Source organism: Nanorana parkeri, unplaced genomic scaffold, assembly GCF_000935625.1.
Source record: "Nanorana parkeri isolate BGI_ZX_2015 unplaced genomic scaffold, ASM93562v1 scaffold2303, whole genome shotgun sequence".
NCBI classification, from domain to species: domain Eukaryota; kingdom Metazoa; phylum Chordata; class Amphibia; order Anura; family Dicroglossidae; genus Nanorana; species Nanorana parkeri.
The window spans coordinates 104,477-123,817 of record NW_017308571.1 but is presented as its reverse complement, the minus strand read 5'-3'; the positions used below and the strand labels follow the sequence as shown (position 1 = coordinate 123,817).

Sequence of the window (19,341 nt, the reverse complement as noted above, 5' to 3'; positions counted from 1 at the left end):
CGGCCATGGCAGGTCATCGTGGTCGTGGATCAACATTGTCGGGTGCTGTTCATCTTGATTTGCTTGGCACCACCACACTTACATTGGACTTGATCATAGGATAGGACCATTAGGATGAAATTCTAGGGGTGGTATCTATGCCACAGGGACTGCACCATGTACTGCAGATCCTCGTCTTATTGAATAGAGTTCTTCATGAGTGTCGCCGTATAATACAAGAAAGTATTTTGCTGCTTTACAAACTGCAGCTTGACATTGCATTCTATTATTGAGTCTATGATCTACCAGAACACCCCGATCCTTCTCCATCATTGACTCCCCCTAGAGTGTATGACACATGCATGTTTGTTGTCCCCGAGTGCATAACTTTACATTCATCAACATCAACCCTCATTTGCCAAATAGATGACCTATCACACAGAGCATTCAGATCTGCTTGTAACATGGAGACATCCTGTAAGGACTGTATTCCACTACATAACTTGGTGTCATCTGCAAACACAGAAATATTAATTCTAATCCCCAATTCTATGTCATTTATAAAAAAATTAAATAAAACACCTTGAGGACTTCCGGTTCCGGCGCCCGATGGTGTAGTGGTGTGCGAGTCTGCTCCGCAACGAACATATCGGAACACTGAACAAAACCGCTCTTCCCCGTAACGAATGGACCACAACACTCACCGGACATCTGGACCGGGTGATGGATAAGTTCCTCAACCGCAATACGACTATTAGACGCGTGTTATTGACTGACTCGGTACAGCTGCATGATCCATCCAAGATGGCGGATCAGGAAGAGCTCTCTCAACCTCCCTTAGCAGAGCCTATGGGTGAGTCACCTACACTTACTCCGGACACTGATCTAAACTACCCTGTTTCCCCGAAAATAAGACCTACCCCGAAAGTAAGACCTAGTTTGGTGGTAGGGTAGCATGTGAGGGGGAACTTGCAGGAGAGATGGTATCAGCATGCAAGAACATACTGTATTAAGGGGATGACAGGGGACAGCTCCAGACTTCACCAACTGCTGTCCCCCTGAAGACACTGCTTAATGTAATTGTACTGTAATGTGTACCGGTAAATGGTACCGTACTTTACTACGCTGTCCACTGTCTGATGTCCCCACTGCTGCACCGCTGGTACTGCTGTCCCTGACAGCAAAGGAAGCCGGCGCTGTAGAAAGCAAGGCTGCGGCGGCGGAGGGAGCAGAGTCGCATTAGCCGATATTCCTCTACAGCGCCAGTTACCGTGACAGGCGGAGTGATACCAGATAACTTTGGATTGTTGTACATTTTGTTGCACATTAAAAAAAAAATAAGACAGCCCCTGAAAATAAGACCTATTGTGGTTTTTGGGGGCAAAAAAAATATAAGACAGTGTCTTATTTTCGGGGAAACACGGTATCAGCGCTTAGCTGCGGCGGTAGCTGCACATTTAAAACGGGATTTAACAGCCATTATTGCGGACTCAATGCAACATCATATGAGCCATCTGACCCTAGCGATAGAAACACAGGAACACCGCATCACAGCAGCTGAATCAAGAATAAGCGCTATAGAAGACCACATGCATGCTCATGATGAGTCTGACAAACAAATTCACTACCTGCTTGACAAAGTGGATGACCTAGAAAATCGTATCCTCAGAAATAACCTCCGCATTATATCCCTACCTGAATCTGTTTCACCAGCCGATCTCCAGCACTTCTGCTCCCACGTCATCCCTAAAGCGCTAGGCCTCCAGTCACCATGCAGGGTGGAACGGGCGCATAGAATCGGGCAGCCTTGATCAAACCAGCAGGCTAATCCGGTGATAGTGAGATATTTGGACTTTGCTGATAGAAATGAGATACTATATGGGTTGGACTTGATGGACGTATGTCTTTATTCAACCCCAAATACTATATACTACGGCAATATCGATCCCAACGGAACCTTATGGCCAACAGGCTAGCGACCATTCTGCCTAAAATTATTTCGCCTGCACAGTCGGGATTTGTTTCTGGTAGATCTGCTGTAAATATTCGTAAGACTATAGCTGCCATGGAACATACTCGGCTGTCCGGCTCTTCTCAGCGTACACTAGCCCTTTTGGCATTGGACGCTGAGAAGGCCTTCGATAGTGTGAACTGGTCATGGCTCAGAAAGGTTATGCAACATATGGGTTTTTCCGGAATGTTTTTTGATTTTGTCTCCACTCTCTATTCTTCCCCAAACGCATAAATATTCACTTCCACCTTTCTATCGGCCTCCTTTCAACTTTATAGAGGCACACGCCAGGGATGTCCCCTATCCCCTCTTCTTTTTAACTTAGCCATAGAACCCTTAGCACAAAACTTATCCTCTTCCGATCTATTCACAGGCATCCGCATAGGACCCCACCATGTCCAATCGATACTGTTTGCCGACGACATACTTCTTTTCCTTTCTGATCCAGACGCCCAAATACCACGTATTCTTGACCATATAAAGAACTTTGACACCTTTTCGGGCCTTAGCATTAATATCGATAAAAGTGAATTGTTATACCTTTCCCACACCCGGCTCACGAGTGACCCTCCATGGTTATCTAGTTACCCTATGCGTATACAATCCAAATCCATCCGATATCTAGGAATCCTTATACCCAAAACTGCAACGGAAATGTATACCTTGAATTACTCCCCCATTATAAAACGTATTGTACAAGAACTTAACTCCTGGCAACATCTCCCTCTTACAGCACTAGGACGGTGCCACCTGATCAGAATGGTCAGGTTTACATGCCTCCTTTACCCTCTTCATCTATTCCATTTCTCCTTAGACACAAGGACATACAACTCCTTAATCAATCCTTCACCAAATTTATTTGGCGCGGAAAAAAACCTCGAATAGCGTTGGCCAAACTTCAACTCCCGAGATCCCTTCTGGGGGCAAATATGCCAAATATACGTCTATATAATCTGGCATGCATTATGCGACATGTAAGAGACTGGCTTAATGGCTCCGGTCACTATACCACCACTCCTATTGAACAACATCTGGTACACCCCTGGTCGCCTTCGGGAGTTGTACACAACCCCCGACACGCTCTACCAGGCCACATTAAACAAAACGTTCTACTACGTGACAGTATTGTCACCTGGAAAGAGGTGAGGAAAATATATGGTCTTCAAGGCACAGTCTCACCAAGGTTGCCCTTAATTTCTACCCCTCTTTTTCCTGTGGGCTCCACCTCCCAAATATTCCATCAATGGAAAGAAAAAAGGATAGAAACCTTGCAAAATTTTATAAACCCCCAGGGGAATTATTTGACTTTTGCAGAATTTTTACAAGCATACAACATACCCCCTAATCATTTTCTCCAATATGCCCATGTGACTCATTTTATGAAATCCCACCTACCTCCATCCAGTTCAAGAGACAGGGGTCTTTCCACGTCTTTCATCCATCTGTTCAATTCCCCCTCCACTAAAATGTCCCTCTCCCAGATGCACAGCACCATCCACAGGGAGTCATCACCTTCGACACCCTGGTTTGCGGTCAAGTGGGCCCCTTTACTACAACTCACACCTGAGGACACATATCAGCTCTTACTTAGGGGATGCTCGAATCTACTCAAACATGTGACCAACGAGCATTGGAGGGAATTACAGTTTAAAATCATTCACAGGGCTTAGTATGCTCTAAATTTCACCCCCGCCTCGGCCAACGCCACCTGGATCACTGATTTTCCTAAATGCCACGTCCCACGCCCCGACTTGACGCATCTACTTTGGCACTGCCCGTACGTACAACATTTTTGACAATCAGCGATTGATTATATGAACGCACTCTCAGACAGGTCTAGGGATGTCTCCCCGGCAATATGCCTATTCCACTCCCCAGTCGCTTCTGAACAAGGCAGAGTAAAAGCATTAACCCAATGGGAACACTACTGCCTATTGGCTGTCAAAAAGCACATACTACATAACTGGCTTAATCCTCAACTTCCCTCATTGACTGATATCAAAGGCACACTCCATCACCTCATGCTAATCGACAAAATAGATACCAAAAATAACTTTGCCAACACTGGAAAATGTTTCCATACATGGACCCGATTTTTAACAACTGAATGTACTGTGGACCAATTGAAGGATATCATGCTACTTTTCCAGAACTCAAGATGGTACCTTCAAGCATCATCTGAGGGCTCTCTGGGCAAACTTGATGCTCTGAGATAGTACTCGTTTGGAGAACACTCCTTTAGGCACTAGATCAGCGCTCTCTACCAAGCACTCTTGTAGCTGTGATTTATTCCCCCATATCAGACGCAACTCACATCATCCACATATCACTATTTGATTATTTTCTCCCCCCCATCTCAAGCCCTTTCCACACCAATCTTATTCCGTTCCTATCCACTAATTTCACAATTACACAAACAAATCAATGACTGTTACAGTCTCAGTCCTCCAGGCAACCACACACTGTTCACATGTTACTCTGTTAACCTATTATGTTGTTGATTAGATATTCCTATACTATATGTTAAGAATGCAGCGGCAATCAACATGCCGAATTTTAATTGCTCTGCAATATCTTGATTGCTCCATTTGTTATTGTTCTCTTGCAAATGGAATATACAAAGTACAAGTTTCAGATTGTAATCTTCTGTTTTATGTCAATTCTCATCGTAGTAATCATTATACTGACTATGTGATAAATCTGCTGTAACTAATCTTTGTTGAATAAAATCAAAATATACTTGCAAAAAAAAAAGATTAAACAGTAAGGGGGCCCAACACTGAATCTTGGGGGATCCCAATAATATCTTTAGACCATTCAGAGTATGAATCATTGATCACCACTCTCTGAATACGGCCTTTAAGCCAGTTTTCTAGACCCAGATCTGCACTTTTAGAGTGGTTAACCTGTGAAATGCTGTACTGCAGGAGGTAGTTATAGAAAAGTAAATAATTAAATGGGAAAAAACAAGGTGACTGATCTGCTTATGGTGTTCACACTTATGTATGCAAAAGTACATTACAGAGATAATTTGGTCCAGGGAAATGATCCAGCTGCCTTTAATTTTATGCTTTGGAAAACTGGCCACAGTTGCCCCCAGAGGGGGGCAACTACTGCAGTTTGTACTGTAGTACATATGCAAAGTTGGATTCCATGGCCTTTTTCAATCTAGTTAAATATGTAAAAAACAAAGATAGATATGAGGTATGAGATGGTCATGTGTGACCCAACCACAGGACCGTCCTCAGGGCAGCCATCAGGGGGGTACGGCAGATACTCATGTAAGGGGCCCGGGCAGCCTGGGGGGCCCGCCCGAGTCCCTTAACTGACTATCGGCCGACGGTGAAGGGCGAGGAGGCGGAGGCCTGGCCCTAGCAGCGCAGGGCCCCGGCATTGCCGCTCCAGTGGCTTTGAGAGAAGCTAGGGCCCCATCAGCGACGCTGCTCGTCTGATGTCGAACTGGCCGGAAGTGACGCCACTTCTGGCCGGTCCGGCGGCAGACGAGGCCATGTGTGCAGGTAAGAGGAGCTAGGAAGGAAAGGAGGGAGGGATGTAGCCCTGACCAGCCAACCTGAGAGCCCTTCAGAGCCCACCATAGACAGTCTCAGATGGGCTGTGCAGCATCTATGGTGGGCTCTGCAGGGTCACTCTCAGGTGGGTCCTGTGTCCAGCGCGTCACTAAGCCCTGTGTCCAGCGGCGGGGGTGGGGGGGGGCCCGGCCTAAAGCTGTGTAGGGGGCCCTAAAATTTCTGATGGCTGCCCTGACCGTCCTGCTTGTGATCGAAACACAGACATATATATTTGTATCAAATATTCTCTGACAAATCAAAATAGGCTGATTGGTGCCCTTCAAGAGCTGTGAGGTGTCTGCCAAGATCTGATGCTTAGACTTTCCGATCATTGCTGTAGTTGGTTCCTCTTTTGGTGGAACCAAAACAAATGCCACTTTCGCCTTCTTTTTGAAAGCCATCTAACCAGAAGCAATCACAGTTTTGGCCTGCTATGTGGGACAGATAAAGGAAAGCATTAAGTCCACCATGTTCTGCACGATGATCTTGCCGGGGTGGATGGATTTTGTCATGTAGTGGCAGGAGGTCATCTGCCAGGCATCCAGTATGGTAACTGGAAGTCCTGAAAACACTTCCCTCATCAATGTGTCCAGCTGCCAGGATAGCCAGTCACTGCCATGGGTAGACAGGAACCCCGTGTTCCCGGACTTAATTATGACCAAGGTCTGTGGACTGCGTTCCAGTAGTCGGGCCACGGCATCACGGATGAATCTCATTCTTTTCAAATAAACATTGACTGGAAAGAAGATAAAATGAGCCAAGCAGTTTATAACGATCACCAGCCCATCGTCTCCTCCTCCCATGTTATCCAGCTCGTTGGCAATGTACTTCAGTTCCTGCACGCGGGTGCGCTTCATGCTAAGTGGCCTCTGGTGTGCCCGCCACTGCACGAGGTAGCCATGTTCTGCATCTGTGGCCAACAGGGGGCCGGGGGCATAGCTTACGTGGAGGTCCACCCTCTGAAGTGCTGTAACAATACCAACAAGAAGAAAGACATTATAATACACCAAGTCATATAGATTATATCAGAACAAAACTCTTGTATGTGAGATTGAAAATCCTTGATCCTGCAGATATGCAAGTTTGGCCCCTCTGCCAAGCAATGGACAAGGTCTGAGACAACCATTTATCTACATAAATGTTATTTTTCCCTATTTTAAACTGTGCATTTTATTTCACTGGAGTATATTGCTCAATATATTCCCATGGCACACATTCCTGGAGAGGGCCCAGCGTACGAGGGTGATGTAGCAACTACCAGCAGGCTGGCTGGTGTCAACACATGGTGAGAGATTTAAATTGAACATTGCCAGGCAGATGGAGATCTCTTCAATATCTGATCATTAAATTAAGAGATCAAGCACCATAGCATTAGAAGAAAGTTCTCATTGTCATGGAATAGTGGGTATTCACCATATTTATAATTTAATAAACCCCACTAAAGTTTTCCACAAACCGTTTCTCTATGGCCCCGTAATCATGTGATCACCCTTTTCCCTTCTTCCCTTCTCTAGTATAGCATGGCCATTGCTGTCACTGAGTATTTAAACACTTACTGCTGAATTGTAGACTATGAGTAGAAGAGGTGAGTATGCAAACAAGGGGTTACATTTACAATAGAGGGTTGTGTTAAGTTTGGGGTTAGATGAATGATTAGTGTTGGTTACATGGATGATGAGTGTTAGCGTTTGGGTTTGATGGAGGGTCATTGTTAAGGTAGTGGTTACATTGATGGTTAGCATTACGGTTTAAATTACATAGATACACTATATCAGCAAAAGTATTGGGACGCCCCTCCAAATCATTGGATTCAGGTGCTACTAAATATTCTGCGGTCAACTGTTAGCGGTATTATAACAAAGTGGAAGCAACTGGGAACAACAGCAACTCAGCCAGGAAGTGGTAGGCCACGTAACATGACAGAGCGGGGTCAGCGCATGCTGAAGCGCACAGTGCGTAGAAGTGGCCAACTGTCTGCAGGGTTAATACCTACAGGCCTCCAAACTTGGTGTGGCCTTCAGATTGGCACAACAACAGTGCGTAGAGAGCTCCATGAAATGGGTTTCCATGGCCGAGCAGCTGCATCCAAGCCGCACATCACCAAGTGCAATGCAAAGCGTGGGATGCCGTGGTGTAAAGCGTGCCGCCACTGGACTCTAGAGAAGGGGAGACGTGTTCTCTGGAGTGACCAATCACACTTCTCTGTCTGGCAATCCGATGGGCGTGTCTGGGTTTGGCGGTTGCCAGGAGAACGGTACTTCCCTGACTGCATTGTGCCAAGTGTAATGTTTGGGGGAGGGGGGATTATGGTGTGGGGCTGTTTTTCACAGGTTGGGCTCCGCCCCTTAGTTCCAGTGATGGGGACTCTTAAGGTATCAGCACACCAAGACATTTTGGACAATTTCATGCTCCCTACTTTGTGTGGAGGAGTTTGGGGACGGCTCCTTCCTGTTCCAACATGACTGCGCACCAGCGCACAAAGCAAGGTCCATAAAGACATGGATGGGGGAGTTTGGGGCGGAGGAACTTGACTGGCCTGCAGAGTCCTGACCTCAACCCGATAGAACACCTTTGGGATGAATTAGAGCGGAGACTGCGAGCCCGGCCTTCTCCTCCAACATCAGTACCTGACCTCACAGATGGTCCAACATTCCCATAGACACACTCCTAAACCTTGTAGACGCCTTCCCAGAAGAGTTGAAGCTGTTATAGCTGCAAAGGGCGGAGCCAACCCAATACTGAATCCTACGGACTAAGACTGGGATGCCATTAAAGTTCATGTGCGTGTAAAGGCGTTCCAATACTTTTGGTAATATAGTGTAGTTAGTGTTGGGTTGGGGTTATGTAAAGGGCTATTGTTACAGTTAGAGGTACATGTATGGCTAGTGTTAGGGTTGGGATTTAGGTTGGGTTACAGTGAAGGTTAGTGTTAGGGTTGGAGTTACAAGGAGGGTTAGTGTTACAACTGGGATTACAGGGAAGGTTAGTGTTGGGTTACATGGAGAGTTAGTGGTAGGGTTGTGGTTGCAGAGAGTGTTAGGGTTGTCCGACGATCCTCCTACATGATAAGAGTATATTAAATGCAGTAGATTGTGGGACCTTTCTCAATTTTGAAATACTTTTGAAGAAAGAGCAGTGTGATTCGTGAGAAATACTGGAAGCTCTTTGCAGACGACCAGGGAAATTATGGAAAGTAAAAGAAGAATATTTACTGAGCATTCAACTCACAAGGAACAAAATCTACAAGGTATTCCCACCATTGCCGTAATGTTGAGTCCCCAAACATGTACACGACTTTCCCCTTCAGGCAGGACGTGACGTTATCGGGTGTGGGGAAATTCTGGTTCCTGCAGACACGGGAATGCCACTTATGCTGGAGATAAAACCCTGAAGGGTCTGGATTTGACAGACCAGGTCTACAGATATCTCTGTCATCTGAAACAACATCAAATCATCAGCAGTTCAATTATCGTTGTCATTAAAGAAAACTGAAACTTCATTTTTTTCAGGGGTGCTGAAATCTCTGCAGGTCCTTAACTGTGGGGATGCCACTCTACTTGCTGAAATTATGATGTACTCTATATTTTGAAGTGGGTGGGTATAGGTGGCTTACTGTGATATTTAGGGGCAGTGGTGTATTTTGGTTTTGTGCTGCCCTAGGCAAGACTAAATCCGAGCGCCCTCCCATCCCTAATCTAAATTAGTCCCACCCCTTCCTGTTTATTACATTTTGAATAACCTGTCAGTCGCAGGATACATTGCGCACGGTTCTGACAGGTTGCGCTATCAACCTAGCGGGACGCTCTAGTTCTACCTTTGCAATAGCCACCTTCTCCATTTCTGGCTTGATGGGCTCCCTAGTTCTGCAGCTACAATAACCATTATCTCCTGCCATGCTGTGCTAGTCTCTAGTTCTGCAGCTGCAACACCGATCATCTGCCTTAATATGCTGGGCTGTCTATCTTCTGCCTTGGACGCTGGGCTCTGTAGCTTGCCCCGCTCTAGAGATATAACCCTGCACAGAGCTTTTAGGCTGCACTTCCCCGGACTCACCCCAACGGGGGTGCCGATGAGCATGATAACCATCTGGACCCTGGGGTCCTGCGGAAGCTCCTCCGCTGCCTGAAGTAAGAGATTAGGGTGCTGGTTTCCCAGGGAGGTCCAGCGCACGAACTGCCAATGCAACCGGACGAAGGTCACAAACACCAATACATTGCCCAGCACAGTGACCAGGAAGAGGAAGGAGCTGCAGCCGCCATATATGTAGGCAGCATTAGTGGACAAGTTGGTCTCCCAGTCAAAGAAGCACAAGGTCCAGGAGTACTGGCAGTAATTTATGAATATTGTATAATATAAAAAAAAATTATCTTACCTAACTGGTTTGGGGGACAGCATTTTTTGGCGCCCCCCCTGGAAAGTGCCGCCCTAGGCAAATGCCTAGTTTGCCTTGCAGTAGATACACCCCTGTTTAGGGGTATTTAGCAGGACTGTGTGTGTCTTACCATAAGACACAGACCTTCAAGCAAAACAGTAAAATAACATGAACCGTCCATGACACAAAGAAAAAAAGCAATCTGCTTTCTTCAGCACAAAACAAATAAACAGTTTTACCGCCTTTAACGGCTGGTGCTCATAAGAGAGGTTTAACAGTCCCAGGACTCTGGGGTGTTTCCCCAACGGACAGGCTCCCATCAGGGTCCTGAAGTTCCTCAGTACAAACAGCTTATTGTCCTTGTACAGTCCTTGTACACAACCTCTTTATTACTCCTCACCTGGTCTCTAGAGCTTTCTGTATGGTAAACATGTTTTATTCGCTCCTTATAAGGACCACAACCCAAACAGAGGGAACGGTCTTACCGGATCTGGTCTTACCGGTTGTGTCCTTCTGGGGCTGGACTATTAGATCTGAGAGGGTTGAAACCACCTGATTAGTGATGTTGCTGTCAGAAATGACAAGAAGAGAAAAATCAAATGAATAAACTTCAGAACAGTTCTGATTTATATCATTAGTAAAAAATAAAAATACATTTTATTTTATTTATCAATATTCTTAAAAATGGAGAGAATTGATTTTCAAGATTCACCTTCCATTGGCTCCAATGGGACTCACATTATAGTTCTATAGTTGGGCTCAGATGTTCGAGCCCAACGTCAGTTCGACTCGAAGATCGCTAATTTGTGTGTTCGCCGAACATAAGAACTATCACGGCGGTCGGCGGGCTGTTCGCCTGCTGAACGCCCTACAAGCCAATGCGCCTTGTGAAGCCCTAGGGTCAGGTGCAAGACTTTGCCCAATCAAGGCTCACCTGTCAGATGACATAAAACTGTACACAGTTGGGCGGAGCTAGATGTCACCGCTAGCTCCGCCCAATTGATTATGCTTTGCCGGCATCTGTCAGAATGCCATTCTGCGGCGGGTGTACGTCACGAGCGGACGGGGCGGCGGACGTCGTTTTCAAATGTTATTATTTTTGTATTCTTTATGTCGTCGACGTCGTCGTGGACAACGCTGGACGCGTGATTGACCCTGGATTACGTCGGTGGATCCATTTTTTAAAACTCTTTAGTGAATGGGTAGGGGTAGAAGTACCCCTTACTCATTCACAAGGGGGGGCGCATCTAGGTGCCCCTTTAGGGGTACCCTGGTGTGAATAAGCCCCCTGCCCGCACCCCCACAACCAACGCCCCAGGGCTTGTGGGGAAGAGTCCCTTGTCCCCATCAGTACGGGGACAAGGTGCTTTTCCAGGGGCGACCCTCCCAGGGCTGAGGGCATGTGGCCCGGTATGGAGGGAAGGGGGGCGCTCTGCCAGACCTATGCCCGGATCAAGGATCTGGTATGGAATTCCTCCCCCCCCATTTTTGGGGGTGGGGTTCCTCCTTAAAATTCCTACCAGACCTTAAGGGTCTGGTATTGTTTGGGAGGGGGAACCCCACGCTTTAACCACTCTCTCTCCGGAGCTCTCTAGACCTGAGCGGGCGTCTTTAGACGTCCGCTCAGACACGACCCCTCGCGCGCGCCGCTGGTTGCGCGCGAGCAGGAAACGGCAGAAATTTAAAAACAGGCAGCGGTGCCTGTTACCATACAAGTAACACATAAAAAAGAATTAACCGCGAACGTCGCAGTGAGAACAATAAGTCTAGGGCCATCAATCACCGATTTTAGAAATGTCAGATTTGCTGCAGCAGGTTCTATACATCGTACAGATCCGCCACTTCACAGGCAGGTTAAGGGGACCCCCCAGGCACCAAATTTAAAGGAATTTTTCATTTTTATTGCTTCACTTTAAGCAATGATAAAATCACTGCTCCTTTAAAAATGGTATTTGTGAAAAGTTTTTTTTTCATTGATTCCTGTCCCCCCAGGGCAGCACCCGAATCCCCATACATGTACCCCAGGGCAGCACCCGGATCCCCATACATGTATCCCCATACATGTCCACCAGGGCAGTACCCGGACCCCCATACATGTCCCCCCAGGGCAGTACCCGACTCCCCATACATGTCCCCCAGGGCAGTACCCGGACACCCATACATGTCCCCCAGGGCAGTACCCGGACCCCTATACACCTTTTATGGCAATTAACTTGCATTGATGGCTTCAAAATGGGGACAATTGTTTTTCAATGTTCTACCCCCATAGAGTTGCATTGAGTTGGAGTTCGAATACGAACTTTTCCCATGTTCTAAAGGGGGTGTTCGGCTCATCACTAATCTCTAGGATGAAAGTAGCAACATTGGAGTTCCGCTGGAGTAAAGAATTGATATGGAGGAGATCTAAGAGAAAATATAGTGATAGAATATGATGATACGCTTGTTATAGCGTCTAAGGTGCACCGGCCTCTGTAAATAGCTACAGTACTTACCGGGGTAGAAACTTTCCCTCAGCAGAGGTAAGTATTTCGCGATGGCCGCCATTTGAATGCTCCAGGTACGCGCTGCAGGGAAAACCTTCTGGACGCACACAGAACCATTCTTCTCCGCTGTGTGAATCACGGTAAGTACAAACGTCCCGTCCAGGGGGCTGAAAATTACACTCCACCGTGGCCCATCTCCCGTTATGGTAGAAATACCCGTAATAAAACACCTGAACATTGAAAACTTGGAATTTAGTCCTGTTAGAATACACATTACTGTGCTTATGGCAACAACCTCTGCAGTATACCATTTCGGTCACTAGATGGCGGTGTTTATAAGTTCTGTTATATCTATGGTATATACTCTGTTGTATTGAATAAGTTAGAAAATAAAGCTGCGGCTTCCTTCCCGTGTGCTTGTGTTTCTCTGTGCGGCTGTGCAAGAAGTTCCATCAGGTTATGGGCCCGGGCACAGTCGCAGTCCAGTTATAGCGCGGTTACAGCATAAAAGAAAAGGAGCATAAGATACAGCAACAGAAAGAGACTACAGCAACTGAAGAACATGGCCGGTACCGCAGCAGCAACAAAGCTTTCGTTTTCAAATCTGAACCACCAGTCATGGAAATTCAAGGTGAGAATGCTTCTAATAAGAGAAGGTGCGTGGAAATGTGTGGATGAAGTCAGTCCAGCACAGCCCATAGCTGAATGGACAGAGTTAAGGTCCACACACACCTTGCGATAATCGTACGACAATCGCGGGAAATCCCGCGATCGTACGATTATCGTAAGGTGGTGTGAAGCCGTGCGACCTCTACTACTGTAAGGTCGCACGACTTTAAACTTACGAACATGTTTGCAAACCCGCCGAGCGTCGTACGATGTTCGGCGGGTGTCTAGCATGTTCGTGAGATAAAAGCCGGGCGGGCCGGTGTGCGCAAGCGCACACTGCCCGTTCAGCATTGCAGGTCATCGGAAGCCCGCCCCTCAGGGGGCGTGGCTTGCGATCATCGCAAGTATGATCTGCCTGTCCAAGATGGGCAGATCGTACGTTTTTCTAAGTACCTTACAACATCGCAAGACAAAAGTCTTGCGATGGTTGTAAGGTGTGTGCCCAGCATTAGACGTGAAAGCTCAGAGCACAATCTCCCTCAGCATAGAAAATGATCAAATCATACATGTATGCAGGACCGGATTTACTCTCCCTGCTGCCCCAAGGTCAGGTTCCGCAATGCGCCCCTCCCCCTCTTCTTTTTTTAAAACTTTTTTATCACTTTATTTATTTTTCTTATTTGTATTTTACTTTTTTTAAATTTTTATTGATCTTGTCATCTTTTACTTTTTTATTTTCATGATTTTGCTGTGTTGGAACTCCTGTGACAAGTGAGAGAGGAAGAGCACAGCACAGCACAGCTCTCCCCCCTTACTGTTTACATGGAGCGGCAAAGTACCCTCCATATGTTGAGGGTATGTGGCCTTTCCTGCCCCCCTTTCCTGCTCTGCCAGGCTGCTGTTTGGATCAAGGGTCTGATAAGGGATTTTTTTTGTGGTGGTGGGGGGAGGGGGGGTTGGCGCTGGGGTTTCCCCTAAAATTCTTAGCAGACCTAAAGGGTCTGGTATGAATTGGGGTGGGGAACGCCACACTGGTTTGTTTTTAAAAAAAATCTTAACATTTAACAACATAAATTTCGGATGCATTGAAATTTTTAGGGATGCACCGATACTTTTTTTCCAGTACTCGCCGATACCGATTACGGAGTACCAGAATCCAATTCAGGAAGCCAGGTGGAGTGTAATGACGCGCTCCCCGGCTTCCTGATACAGGAAGTATCGGGCTAGGCATCGGAGCATTTGGGCGAGTACTCGCCCAAATACTCGGTATCGGCACCGATATCAATACTAGTATCGGTATCGGTGCATCCCTAGAAATGTTCGTTATTGGAAAATTCGTATAAGTTCGGATTCGTTATTTTTGACGTTTCGGATGCAATCGTCTGAACGTCAATGCAGGAAAAAAAAATCACACGTCTAGTACTTGCTGTATTACACTGAGTCCTAATAATAAAAGGAAAAACCAACATTTGCCATATGCAGCATTCGTCTGTGTATGTTTTTGGGTTTTTTCCCATCTATTTCTATTTTGGGGTGGATTTAAGGTCAGCAGTTATTTTTAACTGCTGTCCCATCCAGGGGTGATATTTTAGGATTCGCTATTTTGTTTTTAGGAGGGGTTCTGAATTTTATTTCATACCGATAGGACCTTTTTTAAATATTGGGTGCCTAAAGTAAAGTAATGAGTTGTTGCTTACTTGAAGCTGTATTTGGAGCTACATTTTTTACACCTCTGCATTGCTTCTAAGAAAAAAAATAGTGCACCTAAACCACCTCATATTCTATCACTCACTGCACCTCCCCCACCCCCCATCCCCATAGATAAAATAAAAATTAGGCATACACCAGTTAGGCCTTATATCCTTATTAAAACTGTCCTGCTGCTGGCCAGTTTTACACGGCTGTATCCTCTGCAGTATCTTAACCCCTTTGTGGTGTGGCAGGAGACGTACATTGTACGTCCCGCCACAAAGGGACCAAATGACTCGTCACGTACACTGTACGTGAGGAGTTATTAGCTGCTCTCCAAGGCTGGTAACCGCGGTTACCATTCATTAATGGATGCCTCGGTGTAGAGGCATCCATTAATGAAAGAGTTAACATTTTTCAGACACCCGATCCCCTTCAAGAATCGGGTGTCTGAGAGTGAAAGCAGAGCGGCATCCGCCGGCTCTTGCCGGCATTCTGACAGCTGCTATAAATCGAGAGATCTCGATGTATACCGGATTTTTTTTTCTACTTTCAAGAATAGAAACATAATATATCTCTTCCTGAAAGAATGTTTCAGTTTTCTGATTGTTGTAGTAACGATCAGAAAACCTTTAGGCCTCATTCACACACAACGCAAGCAAAATTGTATATTGCGTATATATACGCGACTATGCGCATATATACGAGCGTATATGCGTGCACTATATGCAATCCCAGAATGCATCACTCGTAATGGATTTTTTAATGTGCTGTACGCGCGTATACGTAAACACGCGTATGTGCGCGTAAATACGCAGAAATACGCTGCCCGGACGCATCTCTGTTCCATTCTGTTTTTGCGCATATATACGCTACGCAAATATACGGCTCCATACGCGGCTGTGTGTATGGAGCTATTTATTTGCATGTGTTGCATATGTTACAATACACACGCACGCGCGTATGTGCGCGGCAGTGTGAATGAGGCCTTAGTGACAGCTGATCCGGAAATGCTGCATGATCAGCCTCACTAAGGTTATTATTGGCGGTTCTGAAGTTTGAAGCAGCCTAATAATAACCAAAAATTAATTGATTCATTTATCAAGCAGTCATAGTGAGATTCATTCACAAGGACTGCTTGATATCATTAAATAAATAATAATAAAAAGTGTAAAAAAATAAAAAAAATTAATGTAACAACTAAAAATAAATGTAACAAATTAAATTGATATATTTAAATATATTTTTATACTATCATTTATATAATTTTTAATAATAATAATAATTTTTATATTTATATAAAAATGAACCCTTTACAATAAAAAATGAATTTGTTTTTCACCCTAAGGGGTTAATTTTTTTTTTTTACCCCCCCTCATGACAGTGATGTTCAAAGTATGTCGCTGTCACTGAGTGTGACACTTAGTGACAGTGACATTGTATGCCAGGTGACGTAGCTTTAGCTTTTAGGAAAAAAAAGATTAAAATGTTAGGTTTTAGTTTTAGTAGTACAGAAACATTTATAAAATCCTCGGGATGCGATGTTTTTCCAAATAAAGGACAAATAAATGAATGTATTTATCGTATTTTTTTAGCTGCGCTGTTTTTGTTAAAAGTACTACAAATCAAAACTGGGGAAAAAGTGTTTTCTTTACGTTTTTTTCCTCTTTTTTATATTTTATTTATCCTAAGTGAGGCGTTAGGTACACATATGTGATATAAATATATAGCGCTATCTGTCCTCTAACATACAATATACACTGAGTGGCCGGATTATTATGACCACCTGACGTTTGTAGGCAAATTAGCTATAATTTGGCGCTGAAGTTGCTAGAGGGCCAGACCATTATAAATAGGGAAGCGGGTTGGTTACCACGACAGTAGAAGTGATTTGTTTCTGAAGATACGGGGAAACAACGCGATTTAACAGCCTTTGAACGCGGGGTGATTGTTGGCGCTCGGAGCCATGGAGCGAGTATCAGCAAAACAGCAGAATTCGTTACATGTTCAAGAGGGTCTCATTGTTAAAGTGTTTAAAGTCCGGACTGTCAGCCGAAAATCTGGGTCTGAGCGTGCGAATTGTGGCCGTCAGCGACTAGTCAATGTTAGAGCAGAACGGGGGAGGGGCAAGACCGGTACAAGACAACAGAAGGGCAATAGTGCCGTGTCAGATTCCTCGCATCACCTTCCACCATCTCGTGGAGTCACGAGGCGGCCCAACCAAGTACTGATGGGGTGGTCATACTAATCTGGCCACTCAGTGTATAACTCTATCTGTTCTCTTAATAACAATATATAATATGTGTGGCTGCACTTTGTAAGAAAGTATATTGCTGACGTGGAAGAATCACACAGCACAAATGTAAAAAGTGCGTTCAGTCATTTACGAACAGAAACTGAAAACAAGCTCAGTCATGAAGGGGTTAATTCTTATAGTAAAGCCCCAGCCTGTACTCTTTGTCACTAGTACATTTTGGCCTATTATCCCAGATTAAAACTTTCCTGCTGCTGGGCTTTTGCCCCGCTATATGCTGACAACGCAGAGCCGCGCTGCAGCCAGGATGGATCCCGACAATATTGTTGGGGTCCAACCCGCTACCTGATTGACAGCTCTAGAGGCAGAGCCAGCTGTGTCCACCCCCTACCCATCCTTTCCTCCAATCAGCATTGGAGTAACAGAGAGGGGAGGGGGGAATCCCAGCCTCCCATGTTTTTTTAAAAGTAGTTTTCCTATTAACCCTATAAATAGCCAGAATGTAATAACATGATTCACCGCCTATATATTTCAGTGGGATTCGCTGCCAAGTTCGGGTCTGCAGAATTTCAAATACGATTTATTGTATCCTTGTTGGATCGAACCCACACAGACTCGCCCATTCCTTTTCCTGATGGTGACAAAAGTGCACCATGCCTGCATAATGTGTGTTGAAATGAGCAGTTGTGATCTCCATCAGAAGTCGTTGTGACAGGACGGCAACACAAGGAGACAACTGGGAAATGGGGACAGAGCGTTGTCACCTTAAAGGGTTTCTAAACCCTCCGGTTTTTTTTGCATATATCTACTGCTAGCAAGTGTATAAAAAACAAAACAAAAACGCTTTAACAGGGGTTTAAGCTCACCTGTGTCTTCCCCGCGCGCTCCCGTCGGAAAATCCGAAAATGCTCGGGCGGCCGCAAAGCATCTTGGGGCGGGCGCATGCGCAGTTCGGATTTTCGGCCGGGACGCGAGGAGAGACACAAGGTAAGTCTATGGACGCCGTGCACCCGCTCGCAGACACCGTGGGACAGGAAGTACCAGCAAGGACAGAGGAGTCGGCGCTGGATCGGAGAGACGCCGCACCACTGGAGAGAAGGCTACAGGAAAACTACAGGAAAGAAGAAGATCGGATTAAAAATGTAATTGATATAAAAATAATTAAATAAATAAAAATTAAAGAAATAAGTAGAAATAATTGAATAAAAAATTTAAAGTGATATAAAAGTTAAAAAAATAAAGACATGGTAAAAAAAAATTGAAACTAACCCCGCCGCCCTGCCATCTGGCTCTCCATTGATGGGAGGGGCGTATTGCGGAAACCTGGCCTTGGGGCGGCAGGGAGAGTAAATCCGGCCCTGGGTGTAACACAGAGAAATTATTGCAGGCTCAGTAAAATGAAGTCACAGTGACCATATTAGCATTGGGAATACTAAAAAAGTCCTCTGCACAGGAAATAGGAAAAACTTAACGTCTATAGAGGCCATTATGACCTGATGGACTTCTGGGAGTACTAACACTACGGGAGGTGCAAGGTCAGTGCAAAGAATTCTGGGAACACACAGATACAGAGGTTCCTCAGTAATAAAAAGCTTAGTTCTCACCTTATCAGGGCGGGTGTCTCTCTTCTTCCTCAGGATGGCGACGGCCTCACTGGAATGGATGAGTGAGATAAAGATCTGACAGACCCCGGGCCATGGAAAGAGAAAGGTGGCGGTGTAGCTGCCGTTTCTGTGGTCGGTGATGGATCCGGTTACTCCAGCCTTCAGATGCGGAGAGTGAAGCTTGCCCTGGAAATAATCCCCCCCGTAGGTTTTGGGTTGGCCATAGTGGTCTCGAGCTCTGATGAAAACCTTTACATGCTCCCCCACTTGGTATGTAGTACGTGGATCCAGCAATGAGTACTCTGTGGTCTTGGGACTGGTAGATGACATGAAACCGATGGAAATGGGAGGTTCCGGCCATTCGAGGAGTTTCAGCAACTTCTGAATCTCTTTCTCCTCTGGATTATGAGATGTGTTCCTGGATGGGGTTGCTTTGCAGGAATGACAACTCTGATGCCCTGTGTGCTCAGGTTTTAAAGTGCTTAACTTATACAAAGCCTAAAAGGAAACACAATTAGATCAGCAGGGCAAGTATATAAAAGAAAAGGCTTAGCCAAATATATCTAGCAATTCAGAACATGCAACTGAGCAGACTCAAACCGTGCAAGTGACTTAAAGGAGAAGTATGAGGCGAGTGATTTCCACTCACCTCATAGTTCTAGCCGACCTGTGACAATGAGACTGTCACAGGTCGGCTCAGTAGATCGGGAGGTGAGGGAACACATACCAGGTTCGCTCACCTCTCGATCCTGTCACGGCTCTCTGCCGTGA

General features: G+C 45.6%; 1 protein-coding gene across 1 annotated transcript in view; it reads right to left on the bottom strand.

Annotated features, from left to right (window-relative positions):
* Positions 1-5,990: 5,990 nt before the first annotated feature.
* LOC108801329 (NXPE family member 3-like) overlaps positions 5,991-19,341 on the bottom strand; it is a 27,965-nt gene continuing 14,614 nt past the window's right edge. The window contains exons 4-8 of the mRNA XM_018573254.1: positions 18,571-19,068; positions 12,424-12,644; positions 10,432-10,499; positions 8,788-8,994; positions 5,991-6,526 (exon numbers count right to left, since the gene is read on the bottom strand). Coding sequence (XP_018428756.1) covers positions 5,991-6,526; positions 8,788-8,994; positions 10,432-10,499; positions 12,424-12,644; positions 18,571-19,068 — 1,530 coding nt within the window. The remainder of the gene's footprint in view (positions 6,527-8,787; positions 8,995-10,431; positions 10,500-12,423; positions 12,645-18,570; positions 19,069-19,341) is intronic.